Raw genomic sequence first — 18,240 nt, 5'->3', positions numbered from 1 at the left:
AATGAAGAAGAGTACCTTGGCAAAAGGGTGTACAGGTATTAAGAATAGGGAGAAGAGAATCTGCAGACTCATCCGAAACAAAGTGAAATCTTTGGCAGGTTGTGGTTAATGCGGGGAAGTTAAGTACTTTGTTTTTTTAAGAGTTAAGCATAAGTGACTGCAGGCGTTTTGATAGTAAATTGGTGGTAAGACAACCAGATAGACATGATTGGAGGAGGAGTTGAGAGAATGAAAAGAGAATGACATTTGAAGAAGACAAACATCAGGTGATATCACTGAGGGAGGTAATGTATAGAGAAAAAAGGAGTGGTCCTAAGAGAGCTTTGGAAGAGGTCTAGCTGATAGAGAGTTTGGTGGGGATCTATGAGAATCCAATACCACAGAAAGAAAGGTTTGAGAGACAATATGAAAACCTTTGTAGGGCAGAGCCCGTGATGCTGACATTTTGGAAAGAGAAAAGTAACATGGGGTGATCTACAGTATTGAACTCAGTGGGTTAATCAAGAAGTATGAAGATAGATAACAGATTATTATGGTGAGCGGAGTAAGTTCAGTTGGCTACATGGTGAGTGGGGAGCCTCAGTTAATTGGTGAGAGCGGGCGCTTGATTGAAAATGTGTAGTTTATTAGAAAACTAGTTGTCACAATATCTTGAACAAAAAAACAAGCTTGGTTACTGGGTGGGAGCTGGAATGAGAGGAAGGGTCAGATGTATTTAAAGAAAATGTAAAGTGGTAGTACTACTGCGCATCTGAATTGTGAGTAGGATCCCATTGGAAGGAAACGGTATATAGAAAGGTATGGAAATGTGCAGCCTTTGAGTAGAAAACCAGAGGTTTGATAATTTGTGGGCCAAAGTGATCAAATAGGGCATATGAAGGATTTGCTGAAATAAGTATAGGAATGAGTTCCAAAGATGAAATGGTGGAAAAGTGAAAGTGTACAATTGAATGCAGTGGATGAGTGGAGATGAAGATATGATGATAATTATTGTAGTGAGTGTCTCTGCCATGGTGATTTTTATTGGAACAGTAGATCCTTGGCAGTGAGTGAACTGCATGATAAATGGGAGTGCATGGAGGAAATTAAGTTGTTGTACATTTCAGAAGTTCAGGCTGGGGCTGCAGTGAAATGATGAGGTTTAGAAGATATGTGCATTTTATCTTGTCTAAAGGTAGCATATTTAAGGCTTGTCTGTACTGAGCAAGATTATTCTGAGTCTTTTGTTTGCACCATTTGCATAGACAGATCTTCATACTTGTTTTAAGTAAACACATGTCAGGTGTTATCCAGGGTTGTGGGCATGGCGCAGCAGGTGAGAATGTGCTTAGAGCATAATGCCAGTCAAAGGCATGCTGAAGTGTCATATTGATATCTTCAGAGGATGTGGTGTGTTGCAGAGGTATGAAATTGTTGTAGATACTTTCGAGAAAGTCCAAAAAGGACTCCAGAGTCTTTTCATTTTTGAGATGATAGAGTTAGTGATAGATGGGGGGGGAGGAGGAGATGTTAATTGTGGTCTCTGTAAGGTTCGAGTCAGTCAGAAGAGCAAGGATCATAGGTAGGAGGGTAAACGTTATGATTGTTAGAGATTAGTATGAGGTGCAGAGGTTTACCATATTTTTTTGTAGGCGAGGAGTTATGTTTTGTTAATAAGTTATCAGATAATTTTGTACAAGCAGGAGATTATGAAGTTGTACTTTAACAATCTGATAGAGATATCTAGCCGCAGAGTCCTTACCTTTGATTTTCCAGGCGTCCGGCTGGATCTGGAAGATTTTTTCGTAGCTGTACCCCTGCACGCTGATAGGTGGCGTCGGTCGACTCCGCTTGACGTTGTCGGCATCGTGTCATCGTTGTCGTAACCTCTGTGTCGTCAAAATAACGAAAGCAAACACAAGGAGATGATGGACGGAGCATTGAAACTTTTAAGACACTCGTCAAAATTACCGCTACTCTGGCTTGCTGACTTCAAGTTCTTTTGTTTCTGCACCAGCCAGCACCGATCCGTTGTCATTTTTGACAAGACTTTTTTTTACTTTTCATCGACTCCGTTGGTGTGTTAGGAATATGTCAAGTAAGAAGAACTCGGGGTTCAGGCCGTGCGGTGCCTGACACCGCGCCACGTCATTTAATGACCCCCATTCGGTTTGTCTGTGGTGTCTGGAACGCGACCACGACTCCAAGTCATGCTCCGACAGCCGGACCATGGCGCTGAAGGCATTGAGGGAGCGGTCTCTAAAGCTCCTCGCTGCCCAGCGTCGCCCCGCCGGTCTCGATCACGGTCCCAGTCTCGGTCGAGAGGAAGGTCAGAGCACCGCTCCAGCAATTCGAAGTCCTCTTCGTCGAAGTGAGGTAAGAGGCACCACAAAAAGCACTAAAAGTCAAAGCGTGCTTCGACTTCACCCCGCCCGTCTTGTGACGCGGAGGAACTTCGACACTCCAGGCCCAGCTCTGTGAAGCGGGTGCCTGGGCTGGATTCAAGTTAAGCTCCCTTTCCGGGGCCGGTAGCGACCCCCGCCCAACTCAAGGAATTCTATGTTGCCAATTTGCGCCATGTTTGGGCAGCCTGACTCTGCCAGCAAGCCTTTGGGCCACGCAGGCTCAGATGATGGAGGGGCCCTGTGGTTCCCGTGCCGGCGGCTCCGACCCGGCTTCACAACCTCCGGCAACACCTGTTCCCGGACCGACACCGGACGCACCTTCACAGCGACCTTCCCCGGCGCCGCTTCAGGCGCAGACCGGCGGCGTCTCTTCCGATCCTCATTCCCGGCGACACGGACTGGTCGGGCGTCGAGGGAGCAACTTGCCATGTTGGCGCATAGGGCTGTGGAGGTCCTTGACCTACAGCTTCCTACAGTGGCGGTGAAGACAAATGTCTTGACAGAGGTCCTGTAGCCTGGGGTTTTGAGCTCGGAACTCTACTGCCTTTCAATGAGGCCTTGACAGACGTCTTTCTGGGGACATGATCCAAACCCAGCACAGGAGCGGAGCTCCTGTGAATAGGACGATCGCCCGCCACCATTGCCCCGGGGGACCCACCCCCATGCCGGTTGGGCCGTTATTCCCATTCTCTATGGGGTACGGTTGCTACAGTGCTGCCCAGGGTCTCGGAGGAGGACCGGGCCCTACTCTCCCAAGCTATATCCGACGGGAGAGCCACAGCTAAGTTCGCAATCCAATCAGGCTTGGACACAACAGACTCGCTAGGTAGAGCGATTTAGTTACTCTCCATTCCTGGTTGAGAACATCTGGTTTTTCGGGGATGTCCAAGCCAACCTCATGGACATGCCCTTTGATGGCTCCAGTCAATTCGGAGAGAAGGCGGATACTGCCCTTGAGTGCTTCAAGGACTCGTGGGCCACATCTTTGAGACTACCCTATGCCTCCAGCATACGATCGGCTGATGGAGAATCACCTTGCCTTGCTCCATGTGGAAGTCAATGCTCTCTTGGCCAAGGGAGCTTCAGAGAGGGTTTCCGGGCCTGAAGAAGACAGTGGTTGCTACTCCAGCCACTTCCTGGTCCCCAAGAAGGATGGAGGTCTTGGTTCTATCCTAGATCTCATAACTCATTTTTTTCCTCAAGAAGGAGGAATTCAAAATGCTCGCCTTTGCTCAGGTCCTGTCTGCCTGGACCCAGGAAACTGGATGGTAGCGCTGGGCTTGAAGGATGCCTACTTTCATGTCCCCATCCTGCTTGCCCATTGTCGCTACCTGCGGTTCACGGTTGTCCACATTCACTTTCAGCTCACGGTTCTTCCCTTCGTCCTCACCAGTGCCCCTCAGGTGTTCACAAAAGGGATGGTGGTGGTCGCAGTTCATCTGGGGTCCCAGTCTTTCCCTATCTCGACGACTGGTTGTTGAAGGTGGGCTTGCCCCAAGCAGTTATCTCCCACCCCCAGACGACGGCAAAGCTCTTGCATTCGCTGGGGTTCACTATCAATGTGTCAAAGTCACACCTGACTCCCTCTGAGTCTCTTCTTTTTATTGGGGTGGCTCTGGACACGGTGCAGTTTCGGACCTATCCTCCCGAACGGTGGACAACCAACTCTTTATAGGATACATGGGCGCAACGAGAGGCTGTGCTGTCCAGAGCAGGACTATATCCCGATGGGTTATCCTCGGCATAAACATTTGTTACACCTTAGCAAAGAAGGAGCCTCCTGAAGGGCTTAGGGCCCATTCCACCAGGGTGAAAGCGGCCACCATGGCTCTCCAGCGTGATGTTCCCGTATCGGATATGTGCTAAGCTGCCATGTGGGCATCGTTGCACACATTCACCAGACACTACTACCTGGACTCCCAGGTTCGCAGAGAGGGCCTTTTTGGTCGCTCTGGTTTACAGGATTTTCTGGTCTGAACCGTTCCGCAGTCTCTCTTCCGGGGACGGTATTGCTTGGGTATCTGTTCAAAGCTAAGGAATCTGCGGCTAGATGTCTCTATCAGATGGACAAGTTACTTTCCTTCGGTAACGCCTTATCTGGTAGAGACATGATCTAGCTGCAGATTCCTTCCTGACCCACCCATCCTCCCGCACTGCAGAATTGGCTTTAAGTTTCAGGGATATTCCCCTTCATGGCCCTAGTTGTTCACTTTTAACACACCATGGTCAGTCACTTCATGGCTCCGCGCTTCTGGCTTAGAAAGTACTGACGTCAGCGCACCGGATTGGCTGTTGTATTGACGATGCAGACATCACCATGACGATGAACACGACAATGACAACATCACACGGAGTGGACCAACGGCACATACCGTCATGCAGGGGTTTTCATACGAAAAATCTTCTGGATCAAGCTTGACACCTGGAAGGTCAAAGGGAAGGATTCTGCAGCTAGATCATGTCTCTACCAGATAAGGCATTACCGAAGGTAAGTAACTTGTCCTTTAGGTTCAAGAACCCAAGTGGAATGAAAAAGGTGGCAAGTTAATCACATAAGCCAATACGATGGTCAGAGATTTCAAAGAGCCAGCCTAGTGTGGTGGGTAGTAGCTCCCTAGAACATTCACATTGAAGTATGCAGTAACTGAGATGGAGAAGCAGAACTGAGGTGGAGTGGAATTCAATCGAGGGATGAGGTATAGGAATAGTATTGAGAATAACCAGAATGACAACTCCACTGCTCTTGCTGCTTGTTAATGATGTATGACAAAAGGAGGCAAGGTTAGTATGGAGCGTTATAAGTGTGGTGGAGTCCTTGGTACCTATCTGTGTGTTTCAGTGAGAACTGTGAGGTGTAATGGAGAGCTATAGAACTGACATTGGTATATGATGTAAGATGTTTTGATAAGATCAGTTCTGACATTCAGTAGACAGCTGGTGTGCTTAGAAAGATTTACTCCAAGTTCGAAGGTTTACTTAGTGATGATGCTGAATTGATAAAACCGTGATGAGTGGGAGCTTGAGTGGGCATCTACTATGTGGAAAGGACAGATGCAGTAAGGAGGACATATTTTGGCAGGCAACCTGCTTAGTAGCATCTCGACAAAGCCAATGAAATTAAAGCTGTTTGGTGTCAATGGTGTGTCTGAGATAAGTGGAGAAGTGTGGCTCAGGGGTTAGAGGCGGCAGACCCGGAAGCTGAGATCGGCCGTGGACCAGGGTTCGATTCCCCGCCTCGGCGGGTCTCGGGCTCAAAAATTCCACGGAGTCGACAATTCTCGCTCTGGTGCCTACTCGACTCACGGGATCACACTCTGCGACTCTGGGCAATAGCTTGCTTAATCTCCACTACGGCCCCTCGCGGTGGGATGCCTGGCTTTCACCTTGTGGACACCCGGGCGGGGTATCTCACAGGGGAATACCAGGACGGGTTCCCTAAGCAAGCGCCTAGAGACCCCTGGGTTATAGTGCGCTATATAAATCGAAACACATTTACATTTACATAATCTTTTAAGAGATGCTGGGCTGGTGGTGCTTTGTCAGAGGTGTTTGAACCAGGGATGCAGAAGGAGTGACATCAGGATGAATAAAAGGTGCATGTTTGGCCAGTTGTCCAGAATTTTTTCTTTGTTTATGATTCTATCGATAAATTTACCCATTGTGTTAAATATTGTTTTTTACTTTTCTCAAGCAATTGGATTACATGCGATTTTCCATAGTTTTGTGGGGAAAAAATTGTTCCAACATCCTAGTATTTTACTTTCTCTAGCTGGTTTAGGTACATTAGAGATTGTTCATAGTTTTGTGTGTTGCATTTTCAAATATGTATTATAGAACCACAGCATGATTTTGTGTCTGTGGGACCAGGATTACCCTGCCCCCTTTATTGCAGATAAAGACATTCAGAATGCAAAAATGTTTCAAGCTTAGACTGGATAACTGTATATAATATTCTAAAATGATTAAATAAGAAATTAATTATACTATGCATTATTGTTTCAGACTTCTGGATGAGCTCCCTGACTCTGTGTCACAACTGGACCCCTCTAAAAGCATCACTCGTAAGTATGGAAGCTTTGTATTTTATACTACTAATAAACACTGATTATGTTATCACTTTTTTATGTTGTAAAGTTTCTGAGGAATACTTCTAACTGCAGATTCCTCACCTTGTGAATATTCCTTAAGTATCAGACTGGATCTGGAAACTTCAGTAGTATCTCTAACATGCCAGTAGGCGGTATCCCGTGGTGGCTCAGAGACAATGTCGTTTTAATCTGGAAATTACATGCCGAGCTTCATACAAGTGCCACCTGTGCTCGCTGACATCAATTCCTTTCTTTCTGTGCCACTAGGGACAATTCAGGCCTACTCTCTTGTCTCTGAAGAGACCATTCTACTCAAAATATTTAAAAATATACCAATATGCAAGGGCATTGTCATCTCTAAGGCTACAGGATTTAAACCGTTTAGGGACTGTTGCAAACAGATGTCTGTCAGGTATGCCTTTGGTGCATAGGGTTGGAACACAACACCTACTCCTGTAGCTGTTGTGCCCAGGTAAACACAAAGGGCACGTGAAAATGAGGCGAAGTTCTACGCTACCAAACATTGAAAGAAAGAGTTGGTCCTAGTCCTACTCCTGAAGTTTTTTCCCATGGCAGATCTGTGTTACTTACATGCGATAAGTAAAAAAAGAAGCACAATAAGTCCAAGCGTGACTCAGCCTCTTCCTGTCACTCAAACTATATAGAAGGTGTGAGGATGTCAATTTGTCTCATGGTCTTTCTTCTAAAATCGATCACCTTCTGAACCAATTCTAGCTCTTGTTCCAAGACACCCCAGATTTCTGGGTCCATCAGTGACGTTGCAGCAGATAGAAGAACTCCATGAGCCTACAGCAACCCATCGGATTTTGACACCTTGTCTTTACCTCTTGGAAGGGCGCAAGTTTTCCACAGCCTTTTTAGGACAGATTCAGATAATGACCAATATAAAGAGGGGGATGAATTGGTTCTTCAGTACACTGAGGAAAATTGGTATGACACATTACAAGTTGCCCGACGTCTTTACACTTCTCCAGATTGGTCTGTCCTCCTGGCCTTTGCTTTAGTACTGTGCCTCCTTTGCTGTGGTAATGCAGAGGGCGGCTGAGGTACTTGTTCTCTGATTAACAACTATGGAGGTATAGTCTAATGTACTAACTGAGATCCTTCAGGCTTGGCAACGATTCAGAGCCCCTTCTCCCATTTAATGAGGCCCTAATTTACATATTTCTAGGGGGCATGGGTAAAGCCATGCTCTGGGCCTCCAGTAAACGGACAAATGGCTCAGCGCAATTGTCCTGCTCAATGCAATCCTGCTTTTTTGACGCAACACCAACCCCATAAATTATATGGTATAGATGTCTGCTTGTAGGATTAAACAAATGCCTTTTCCTACTACTCCATCAGACCTAGAGTTATAGAGCATTGAGATCTTCAGCAACTGTTGCAGAACTGCTACACCTTCCTCTTCTAGCCTTGCCTTGTGGTAGGTCCACACTGACTACTCCAACACGGTTTTTCCTAATGACCCAGAGGACCTCCGGCCTGCTCTCACATAAGCCATCCAAGACGTCCATGATGCTGTGGGCTGGACACTACTGATTGCTACACTAGTGCCGGTCGCTCGATCTAGGTAATCAGCTGGCATGCCTGGATCCAGTCTAGTGGCTTCTTTTGGAACAATCCTCACTAATGAATATGCTCTTCGACAGTCCTTGAGTGATTTAAGGATAGCAGAGCCACATCAAGCTCTGTGGGTCTGTCTGCCCTTGTGAGACCGCTTCACCAACAGTTTCACCCACTCTGTGGCTATGGTAGGGGCTACCAGTACCGTCAATACCAGCCTTCACTGGCCCGCAAGTTTCCCAGCCTTTTTCTGTTAGATGCTGTGCATTCCACAGACCTTGTGGACAACCGGAGCAGTGGGCAGGCCTCTCTGCTGTCGCAGCCACAAAATAATTTAGTGTCCTTCCAGACACCCAGCCTTCCTGTCGGAGACAGAATCTGACATTTTCTGCTGGGTTAGCAAACAGTCACTTCAGACAACTGGGTCCTGCAAATTGTCCTTCGGGGCTATGCCTTCTCTTTTCTTTCTACTCCACTGTATCTTGCACTGCCCTCAGGTTGGGTGTGTTGGAGCACCATCTGTCAGTTTTATTGCAGGAAGTGCCGGCCCTTTTGGACAAAGGGGCTCAGAAGTAGCAACTGGGGGTTACTCTCGCAAGTTCCTGTTGCTGAAGAAGGACGGAGATCTATGCCATCTCAGTGCTTTCTGTGGAAGGACACATTCTAAATACAAGTCCAGGCACAGTCTTCTTTGGATCTTGGAGATTAGATGGTGGAGTTTTACCAGCAGGATACGTCTTCTAACATTCCCTCCCTGCAGGTAACAGGGCACTGTCTGTGGTTCACAGTGGGCCAAGAGCATTTTCAGTTCTCTCTGATCTCTTGGCGGTGATTGCAGCACACCTTCAGAGGTCTGGGATACCAGCCTTCCCCTTTCTCAACCACTGTCTGCTGAAGGCTGGCTCGCCACAGGCAACCGTCTGCCACCTCAGAATACGATGAACCTACTAGCATCATTCTGGTTCAGTATCGACATGCCAAAGTCCCATAGGACTGCTTCGCATATGCTACCAATCATGATACCGCTTCTGGACACAGTACAGTTTTCTGCCCCTTACCCCTCCACTGTCCTCCCTACAGCGGTAAGTCTAGGACATTCAGGCTATGGATCTCAGTAAGGATTACTCTGAGGCTGCTGGGACTAGTAGCCTGCTGCATCCTGCTGGGGAAGAATGCCAGATGGAATATGTGGGCCGTGCAATTCCAGTGTTCCAGTGGTTATAGTTCAGGAGGTTCTCTGATCACATCCAGATTTTGGTCATACTAGAGAATATTGTGAAATTTCACAGTAATAGTTACCTGAGCTAACTATAACTTACGCCGCCGCAATGTACTGCTTATGACCTCACATATTACATCACTGATGACCTCATCAAGTGAGTGTAAGTATTTTTAAGTGTTTATGGCTGTTAAACATATATACTAACCTACTACAAAAGTTAAATTAGAATACTAGGTGCACTACTACTGAATGATACTACTTTAAACATATATTATGTGAGTTGCTGTGTGAATGTATCCTTGTGTGTATGGCTTTTTGAGTCGGTATTTCGTTAAGTGAGTTAGTGTGAGTGGTTGTCTTGGAGAATAATTGTGTGAATGGCTGTATGGGTGAGTGTGCTGATGCATGAGTGCTTGTATGGATGTGTGAATGGGTATATAAGTGGTTTTGAGAGTGTGTAAGTAAGTGTGTGAGCGCTTGTGTGGGTGAGTGAGTAGGTGTGTGAGAGACTAGGTAAATAAGTGGGTGTGCGGCTTTGTGAGTGGCTGTAAAGGTGAGTGAGTGGTTGTATGAGTGGCGGTATGGGTGGCTGCTTTAGTGAGTAATTGTTTGCGTGAGTGACTGTATGAATAGGTGTGTGAGTGCATCTATGGAGAAGTGAGTTGGGTGTGTGAGTACTGGTTATGAGTCTGTCAATGGGTATGTGAGTGGTTGTGTGGGTTTGTCAGTGGGCATACAAGAGGTTGTGTGTGGGTGTCAGTGGTTCTGTGAATGATGTCATCAGTGATGTCACTGACCATGTCATGAGTGATGTAATATGAAAGGTCATAAGCAGTGCATTGCATGGGTGTATGTTATAGTTAGCTTAGGTAACTAGAACTGCTGAATCTCACTGGTTTTGTACGAGTGAAATCTTAGCCTAACTATAAAGTCCTGGTAACATTTGTTTTTCCAGTGAATTTCTAAGATTTTTGAAATGCCATTTCCTAACTATAATATCCCTGTAACCTTTGGGTTTTTAAAGTACATTTCTGAGGTTTTTCTATTTCCCATAACCTTTAGATTTTTAGATGAATTTCTATAGTTTTGGTGGGTGGGCCTCCAACCCACTCTCAGGAATTCCGCTGAATGGGACTTACTGGAGGTAACAGGAGGGCTGCTTGGCCCCCAAGGGCCCTCAGCATCCAAGAGGACTTCATCCCCCAACCAGTAGTGCACTAGGAGGCGCGTTTGTAGAGTGGTAGATTAAGGGGGTGGGGCCTCCGACCAGCTCTCAGGAATCCCATTGTATGGGACTTACTGTAGGTAACAGGAGAGGTAGTTTGCGCCCAAGGACCATCAGCAGCCAAGGGAAGTTAATCTCCCAACCAGTTGCTCACCAGGAGGCACATTTGCAGAGCAGTGGAGAAAAGGGGCGTAGCCTCTGACAATCTCTCACCAATCCAGCTGTGTGGGACTTACTGTAGATAACAGTAGGGGTATTTGCCCACCAAGGACACTCAAAAGCCATGAGAACTTCATCCCCCAACTAGTAGCGCACCAGGAGGCACGTTTGCAGAGTAGTGGTGAAAAGGGATGGGCATCCGGCGACTTGCCGGTTGACTTTTTACATTTAAATGTTTTTATTTAATAGTGGAGTGTGGCTGCGTGGCCCTCTTCCCTGGGCCGATTTAAGCCCCAGGGCATGGCTTTTTTATTGTATTAAAAAAAAAATAATAGTAAGGGGAGGGGGCCATGCAACCCCCCTCCAGGCTAGTTTTCGGCCCCGGGAAACCATCCCCGGATCCCGGCCTCTATTCTGGGTGCCCTGGGCCTACCCAGGGCACCTACTCACAACTGTTGGGGACCACAGGGGGCACCTCAAGTCCCCTGCAGTCTTTACCGGCACCCCGCCTCCTACGGGACCCTGCATTGCTTTCACAGAGAGGGAACTGCTAAACATGCAGCTCTTTCTCTGTTAAAGCAATTCTGCTCCACATCCAGCAAGCAAGAGCATATTTAATGCTCCTGCGTGCTGAAAGCCGAGCTTTTGCTTTAGCTTGGTGGGAGCTATAAACCTCCCGCCAAGCTATAGTCCTGGGGCTGGACTCACCGGGACATAGGAGGAGCCATCCCTAGAGGTATATATATGGGTACCCATATGGGTGTGTGTATATGTATGTGTGTTCTATGTGTAGCCGGGAATGGCTGTTACCGGCAGGGGCACGCCCTCTCGATCTGGAGCTCCGCGTGATCAGCCAAACTGGTGGTATGGTGTGGGAAACACAATGCGGTGCCCCCCCAAGCAGAGGTACTTGCCAGCTGGTGTGTGTCTTCGCAAAGGGGAGAGAGGAGGCGGCATTGCGCTGCCTGACAAGGGCTTGTGTGAAGGTATGGCCGGAATAATGTGCCCAGGATCGCTGTGGTGGACAATGCAGTAAACGCCAAGTAATTGGGGGCACGAAAGTGAGTCTGTTGTCCCATACACTGTGTATACGGGACCTCGTGGACTGCAAGTTCCATAAGGCAGTGCGCCTGGGAGGTGCAACGCTGTAATTGAACTCACCTGGAGGAGGAGGAGCCAAGAGCTTGCGGATATTGAGGCAATCTCTAAGGCCTTGGGAATTTTGTTTCACTTGTGGAGTTGGCACTGAGGACGGCCATTGGGGCCAGAAACGCGTCTGCCACGTTTCTTCACAGACTTCAGGAAGCGACTGTAATTTTGCCAATAAATTCCTTCATATGAGCTCGGAGCATGTGTCCCGCTGATTACTTTCGTGGTCAGTATTGGTGTTCTATGTGTAGCCGGGGATGGCTGTTACCGGCAGGGGCACGCCCTCTCGATCTGGAGCTCCGCGTGATCAGCCAAACTGGTGGTATGGTGTGAGAAACACAACGCGGCGCCCCCCCAAGCAGAGGTACTTGCCAGCTGGTGTGTGTCTACGTGAAGGGGAGAGAGGAGGCGGCATTGCGCTGCCTGACAAGGGCTCGTGTGAAGGTATGGCCGGAATAATGTGCCCAGAATCGCTGCGGTGGACAATGCAGTAAACGCCAAGTAATTGGGGGCACGAAAGTGAGTCTGTTGTCCCATACACTGTGTATACGGGACCTCGTGGACTGCAAGTTCCATAAGGCAGTGCGCCTGGGAGGTGCAACGCTGTAATTGAACTCACCTGGAGGAGGAGGAGCCAAGAGCTTGCGGATATTGAGGCAATCTCTAAGGCCTTGGGAATTTTGTTTCACTTGTGGAGTTGGCACTGAGGACGGCCATTGGGGCCAGAAACTCGTCTGCCACGTTTCTTCACAGACTTCAGGAAGCGACTGCAATTTTGCCAATAAATTCCTTCATATGAGCCCGGAGCATGTGTCCCGCTGATTACTTTCGTGGTCAGTATTGGTGTTCTATGCGTAGCCGGGGATGGCTGTTACTGGCAGGGGCACGCCCTCTCGATCTGGAGCTCCGCGTGATCAGCCAAACTGGTGGTATGGTGTGAGAAACACAACGCGGCGCCCCCCCAAGCAGAGGTACTTGCCAGCTGGTGTGTGTCTACGCGAAGGGGAGAGAGGAGGCGGCATTGCGCTGCCTGACAAGGGCTCGTGTGAAGGTATGGCCGGAATAATGTGCCCAGGATCGCTGCGGTGGACAATGCAGTAAACGCCAAGTAATTGGGGGCACGAAAGTGAGTCTGTTGTCCCATACACTATGTATACGGGACCTCGTGGACTGCAAGTTCCATAAGGCAGTGCGCCTGGGAGGTGCAACGCTGTAATTGAACTCACCTGGAGGAGGAGGAGCCAAGAGCTTGTGGATATTGAGGCAATCTCTAAGGCCTTGGGAATTTTGTTTCACTTGTGGAGTTGGCACTGAGGACGGCCATTGGGGCCAGAAACGCGTCTGCCACGTTTCTTCACAGACTTCAGGAAGCGACTGCAATTTTGCCAATAAATTCCTTCATATGAGCCCGGAGCATGTGTCCTGCTGATTACTTTCGTGGTCAGTATTGGTGTTCTATGTGTAGCCGGGGATGGCTGTTACCGGCAGGGGCACGCCCTCTCGATCTGGAGCTCCGCGTGATCAGCCAAACTGGTGGTATGGTGTGAGAAACACAACGCGGCGCCCCCCCCAAGCAGAGGTACTTGCCAGCTGGTGTGTGTCTACGCGAAGGGGAGAGAGGAGGCGGCATACATATATATATTCACTGAAAAAACCATAGGTTTCACACCAGTTATAGTTAGGTGGAAATTTTACTCGCATAAAACCATTGAAATTCCCACGTTATAGTTAGTTGGACTCACTATAACTTGCGCATGCAATGCACTGCTGATGACGTCACATATTACATCACTCATGACATGGTCAGTGACATCACTCATGACATCACTGATGACATCACTGATAGCATCCTTGTGACAAAGTGGCAGACCTATCAGCATAAAATAACCTTTGACACACACATTCAAAAATAGAAATTAACATTTTCTTAAAAAAGGAGAAACCAATACCAATTACAACAACTTATTAGGTAATTCCAACATCTACATACACATCCACTCATTCACCAACAGTTCTTTAAAGTCACTCATGCATGTACTTACTCATCATATATACTCATACACCTATATATCCTGTTACACACTAATACTCATCCATATAGTTACTCACACACAAATTCACACATGCAAATAAACCATTTACTTGATTATACTGCTATATACACACCACTACACATACTTCTACAGAAACGGAAACATATTTAATCTTAAACAATCAATTATAAAAACACATACTCACTAACCCACCCATACACACAATCATCCACCCATACAGTCTTGCACACATGCTGTCTTTAAAATACATACAAATAGTGAGTCACTCATTCATGCATCTGTGCTCTAAGTAATATCCCCCACCGAACCATACAGACACTGATACTCAAAAAAACAACTAATAACCCATATACACACACATGTAGCTACTCACCAACCCATGCAGCCACTTACACACAAAGGGAGACACAGATACAGATATTTAAATATTTAAACATGAATCGCTAATATATGTATTCACTAAGATACATTTAATAAGCCAGTTAACCAATCAATTTTACACAAAAAACATCCATTTAGACATTTATTTACCCATTTATTCTTCCATCAACCTTTAGATATACATATATAAAAAATATTTATTTTTCAGAAAGATACACATTCACTGGATGATGTCATCAGTGATGTCATGAGTGATGTCACTGACCATGTCATGAGTGATGTAATATGTGACGTCATCAGCAGTGCATTGCACGCGCAAGTTATAGTGAGTCCAACTAACTATAACGTGGGAATTTCAATGGTTTTATGCGAGTAAAATTTCCACCTAACTATAACTGGTGTGAAACCTATGGTTTTTTCAGTGAATTTAATAGGTTTTTTAAATACTAATTCCTAACTATAACTGGTGTGAAACCTATGGTTTTTTCAGTGAATATATATATATATATATATATATATATATATATATATATATATATATATATATATATATATATATATATATATATAATTTCTATGGCAAAATGAAACCCCTCATTTTGTTCCTTTTCAAATTAAATGTATTAAGTGTTACCACTTTATTCCAATCAAGATGACTTCAGGTGTGCCATACTTTTGTCATAAGTAAGACTGTTAGCGTTCTAGTTGTTCTTTAGAACACTCTGGGACATTCTGTCATTGGGCTATAGTTGGGCTACATCTGGCTGATATTTGGGCTACATTTGGGCTCTTTTGTCTCTGGTGGCCATCTTAGGAGACTGCATATCAGAATTGTTTTAATGAAATATAAGAGGATTTGAGAAGTCACTCAAAATGTGCCCTAATTTTTCTGTCTTCAGCACTAATCATAATTTCTATGGCAAAATGAACCCCCTCATTTTGTTCCTTTGCAAATTAAATGTTTTAAGTGTTAACACTTTATTCCAATCAAGATGACTTCAGGTGTGCCATACTTTTGTCATAAGTAAGACTGTTAGCGCTCTAGTTGTTCTTTAGAACACTCTGTGACATTCTGTCATTGGGCTATAGTTGGGCTACATCTGGCTGATATTTGGGCTACATTTGTTTTTTTTGTCTCTGGTGGCCATCTTTGGGCTACATTGGGCTACATTTGGGCTCTAACATATATATAGCCCAATGTATCCCAATATATATTTTTTCAAAGTTAATTTTCGTAAAAACCACTGGAGCACATTTCTTGAGACATAGCAAAGGCACATCGGGGTACCAGTCTCTACAATTTTGCCAAGTTTGGTGGAAATCCATTCAGCCGTTCGGGCTAAAAGTGAGGTCGACCGCCCTATAGAAATTAACATGGGGAAAACACGTTTTGGGACCCCCCTTTTATCTCGGCCCCCGCTTGACAAATCCCCCCCAAACTTTCAAGGAAGGACCGGAGCTTCGCGAGGCAAATTTGTGGAAATTTCAGGCAGATCCGTCAACCGGCGCCAAAGTTATTCACAATAGAATTTTGAGATTTTGCATTGAAAAAAATCCTAACTATAACTACCTACTGGCGATCCCCAGTAGGTAATATATATATATATATATATATATATATATATATATATATATATATATATATATATATATATATATATATATATATATATATATATATATATATATATATATATATATATATATATATATATATATATATATATATAATGCAAGAATGGCGTGCTTCCGCCGCTTGCACAGCGGGCATTCGACAGGGTCGCCAAACCCTCAAAATATCAAAAATCCTGGTACCACAATCCTTTTGGAAAAACCAGAGTCAAAGCCCAAGTCTGTTTCAAAGTGCTTAAAGATTTATTCGGCAGAAAAACAACCCTACGCGTTTCGAGGTACGCCTACCTCTTGCTCACGGGTGGAGTGTAAATCAAAGCGCCAAACTTTTAAAGTGACAGATTCAGTTTTTGCACAAGTCACGTGATAGTTGACATGAAAACAGACTATCGTAGCTACTTTGTTGCTACCGCTTTACACATTGTTACAGCACATATTGTAAAGTGACATATTTAGCAAATAAACATTGCGTTATTTCATATGTACAAAGTGGTACCTTAATTATTATGAACAGTCAAATTTGAATTTCTGCCCAATCTGATATTTGCTCAAATCGGCGAACATAATCAATTGCAATAGAAAGTCTAGTGACGTCCTTGTCAGCCATACAGTGAAGCCTTCAAGATGATGATAGGTATTGCACACAATAGGCAAACGATCAGGCAGTATTTTAACCATGATCCACGGTTGTAAAGAAGTCTATAGCGCCCCAGTGGGCATACAAAAATAGAAATATTGTGCAATACGAGTTTGACACATTCTTCATCAAGCCCCAGTGGGCAGGCATCCAAAATCTGTAGCAAAGAGACAACGTGTACATTTTAGCATATGTGTTTTCAACATCAATCCTTATTGTGATGTGCATGTGCAATGAAAATAATAACTCAGTTAAAAGTTAGCAGTTATTATCAAAAGGTGGTGACAAACAAATTTAAAAACGCACATTTATATGTTTCAATGCAGGCATTATGTGCAAAACCAGTTCAAATGATGAAGAATATATCATTACATTCAGTCATACAGATGTATTGCCAATTCTTCCCCGAGGTTGTGACCCCCCGGTTGGATTGTATTGTACTTAATTATGTATTTGGACTCCAGTTTTCTTAAATCGAGCCATCTGTTGCCACCCCTTTCTTTGTTTTCAACACAGTCAAGTACCACAAATGTAAGCAGGTTGGGATTCTGATTATGTTCTAGGGCAAAATGCCTCGCTACTGGGTACTGTTGATTAAGGTTTTTTATGGCCCTTAGATGTTCTAAGACCCTGAGTTTCGCTTGTTTTGTCGTGCACCCAATGTAGGATTTTTTGCATGGGCATTGTAATGCGTAAATAGCATATTCGGTGAAGCAGCTTAGAGGCTTGGTGATGGTATGTTCCTCTTGATCAGGGGAGAGAGTTTTATTGATTTGCAATTTTTACTGGTTTTACGTGATTTGCACTTTTTACAGGGATAAAATCCTTGTATTGCATTTTGTTTGGGGCAATTTCTAATCAGTGTTGTGCTAAGCATGTCTTTCAAAGACCTCTCTTTTTTATAGGTAACTGATGGATTGACATTTATTACCTCTTCTAGATCTTTGTCTAATCTGAGGATCTCCCAAAACTTTTTTAATCCACGTCTGACTTCCCAAGATTGACAGTTGTATGTGGTTATAAAGCGGATCATTTCTTCCTCTTTGCGCTTTTTTGGAATTAGGAGATCCTTTCTTTCCATCTGGGCTACCTTTTCTTCTGCCTGTTTGATGGTTTTCTTTGAGTAACCCCTGTCTAAAAACCTTTTCTTCATGATTTCTTTTTCTTGTTCAAAACCATCTACTGTGCTGCAATTCCTTTTAGCCCTGATGAGTTCCCCAAATGGAATACTGTGTATGAGTGAGGTTGGGTGGCAACTGTCTGCGTTAAGGAGGCTATTTCCTGCCGTTTCCTTTCGAAATAGTGAACTGATAAGTACCCCCTCCTTAACTGTCAGACTGACGTCTAGGAACTCCAGGTTGGTTTGGCTCATTTGACTTGTAAATTTTAGGTTGAGGTCATTATTGTTAATAATGGACTCAAACTCTTGTGCTTGGTTGAGCGTGCCCTTCCAAACGCAGACGATGTCATCTATGTATCTTATCCATAGGACGGCGTGGGTACTAAAGTGGGGGATGTTGTTCACCACTAGCTCCTCCCACCAGCCCATATATATATATATATATATATATATATATATATATATATATATATATATATATATATATATATATATATATATATATATATATATATATATATATATATATATATATATATATATATATATATATATATATATATATATATATATATATATATATATATATATATATATATATATAT

The 18,240-nt window shown here is 44.8% G+C and overlaps 1 protein-coding gene across 1 annotated transcript in view; it reads left to right on the top strand.

Annotated features, from left to right (window-relative positions):
- Positions 1 to 18,240, top strand: part of VRK2 (VRK serine/threonine kinase 2) — a 545,093-nt gene that overhangs the window by 382,365 nt on the left and 144,488 nt on the right. The window contains exon 10 of the mRNA XM_086927491.1: positions 6,387 to 6,445. Coding sequence (XP_086783617.1) covers positions 6,387 to 6,445 — 59 coding nt within the window. The remainder of the gene's footprint in view (positions 1 to 6,386; positions 6,446 to 18,240) is intronic.

Source organism: Lissotriton vulgaris, chromosome 6, assembly GCF_964263255.1.
Source record: "Lissotriton vulgaris chromosome 6, aLisVul1.2, whole genome shotgun sequence".
Lineage (NCBI taxonomy): Eukaryota > Metazoa > Chordata > Amphibia > Caudata > Salamandridae > Lissotriton > Lissotriton vulgaris.
The sequence above is the reverse complement of the archived record's forward strand: the minus strand, read 5'-3'. Positions and strand labels throughout refer to the sequence as shown.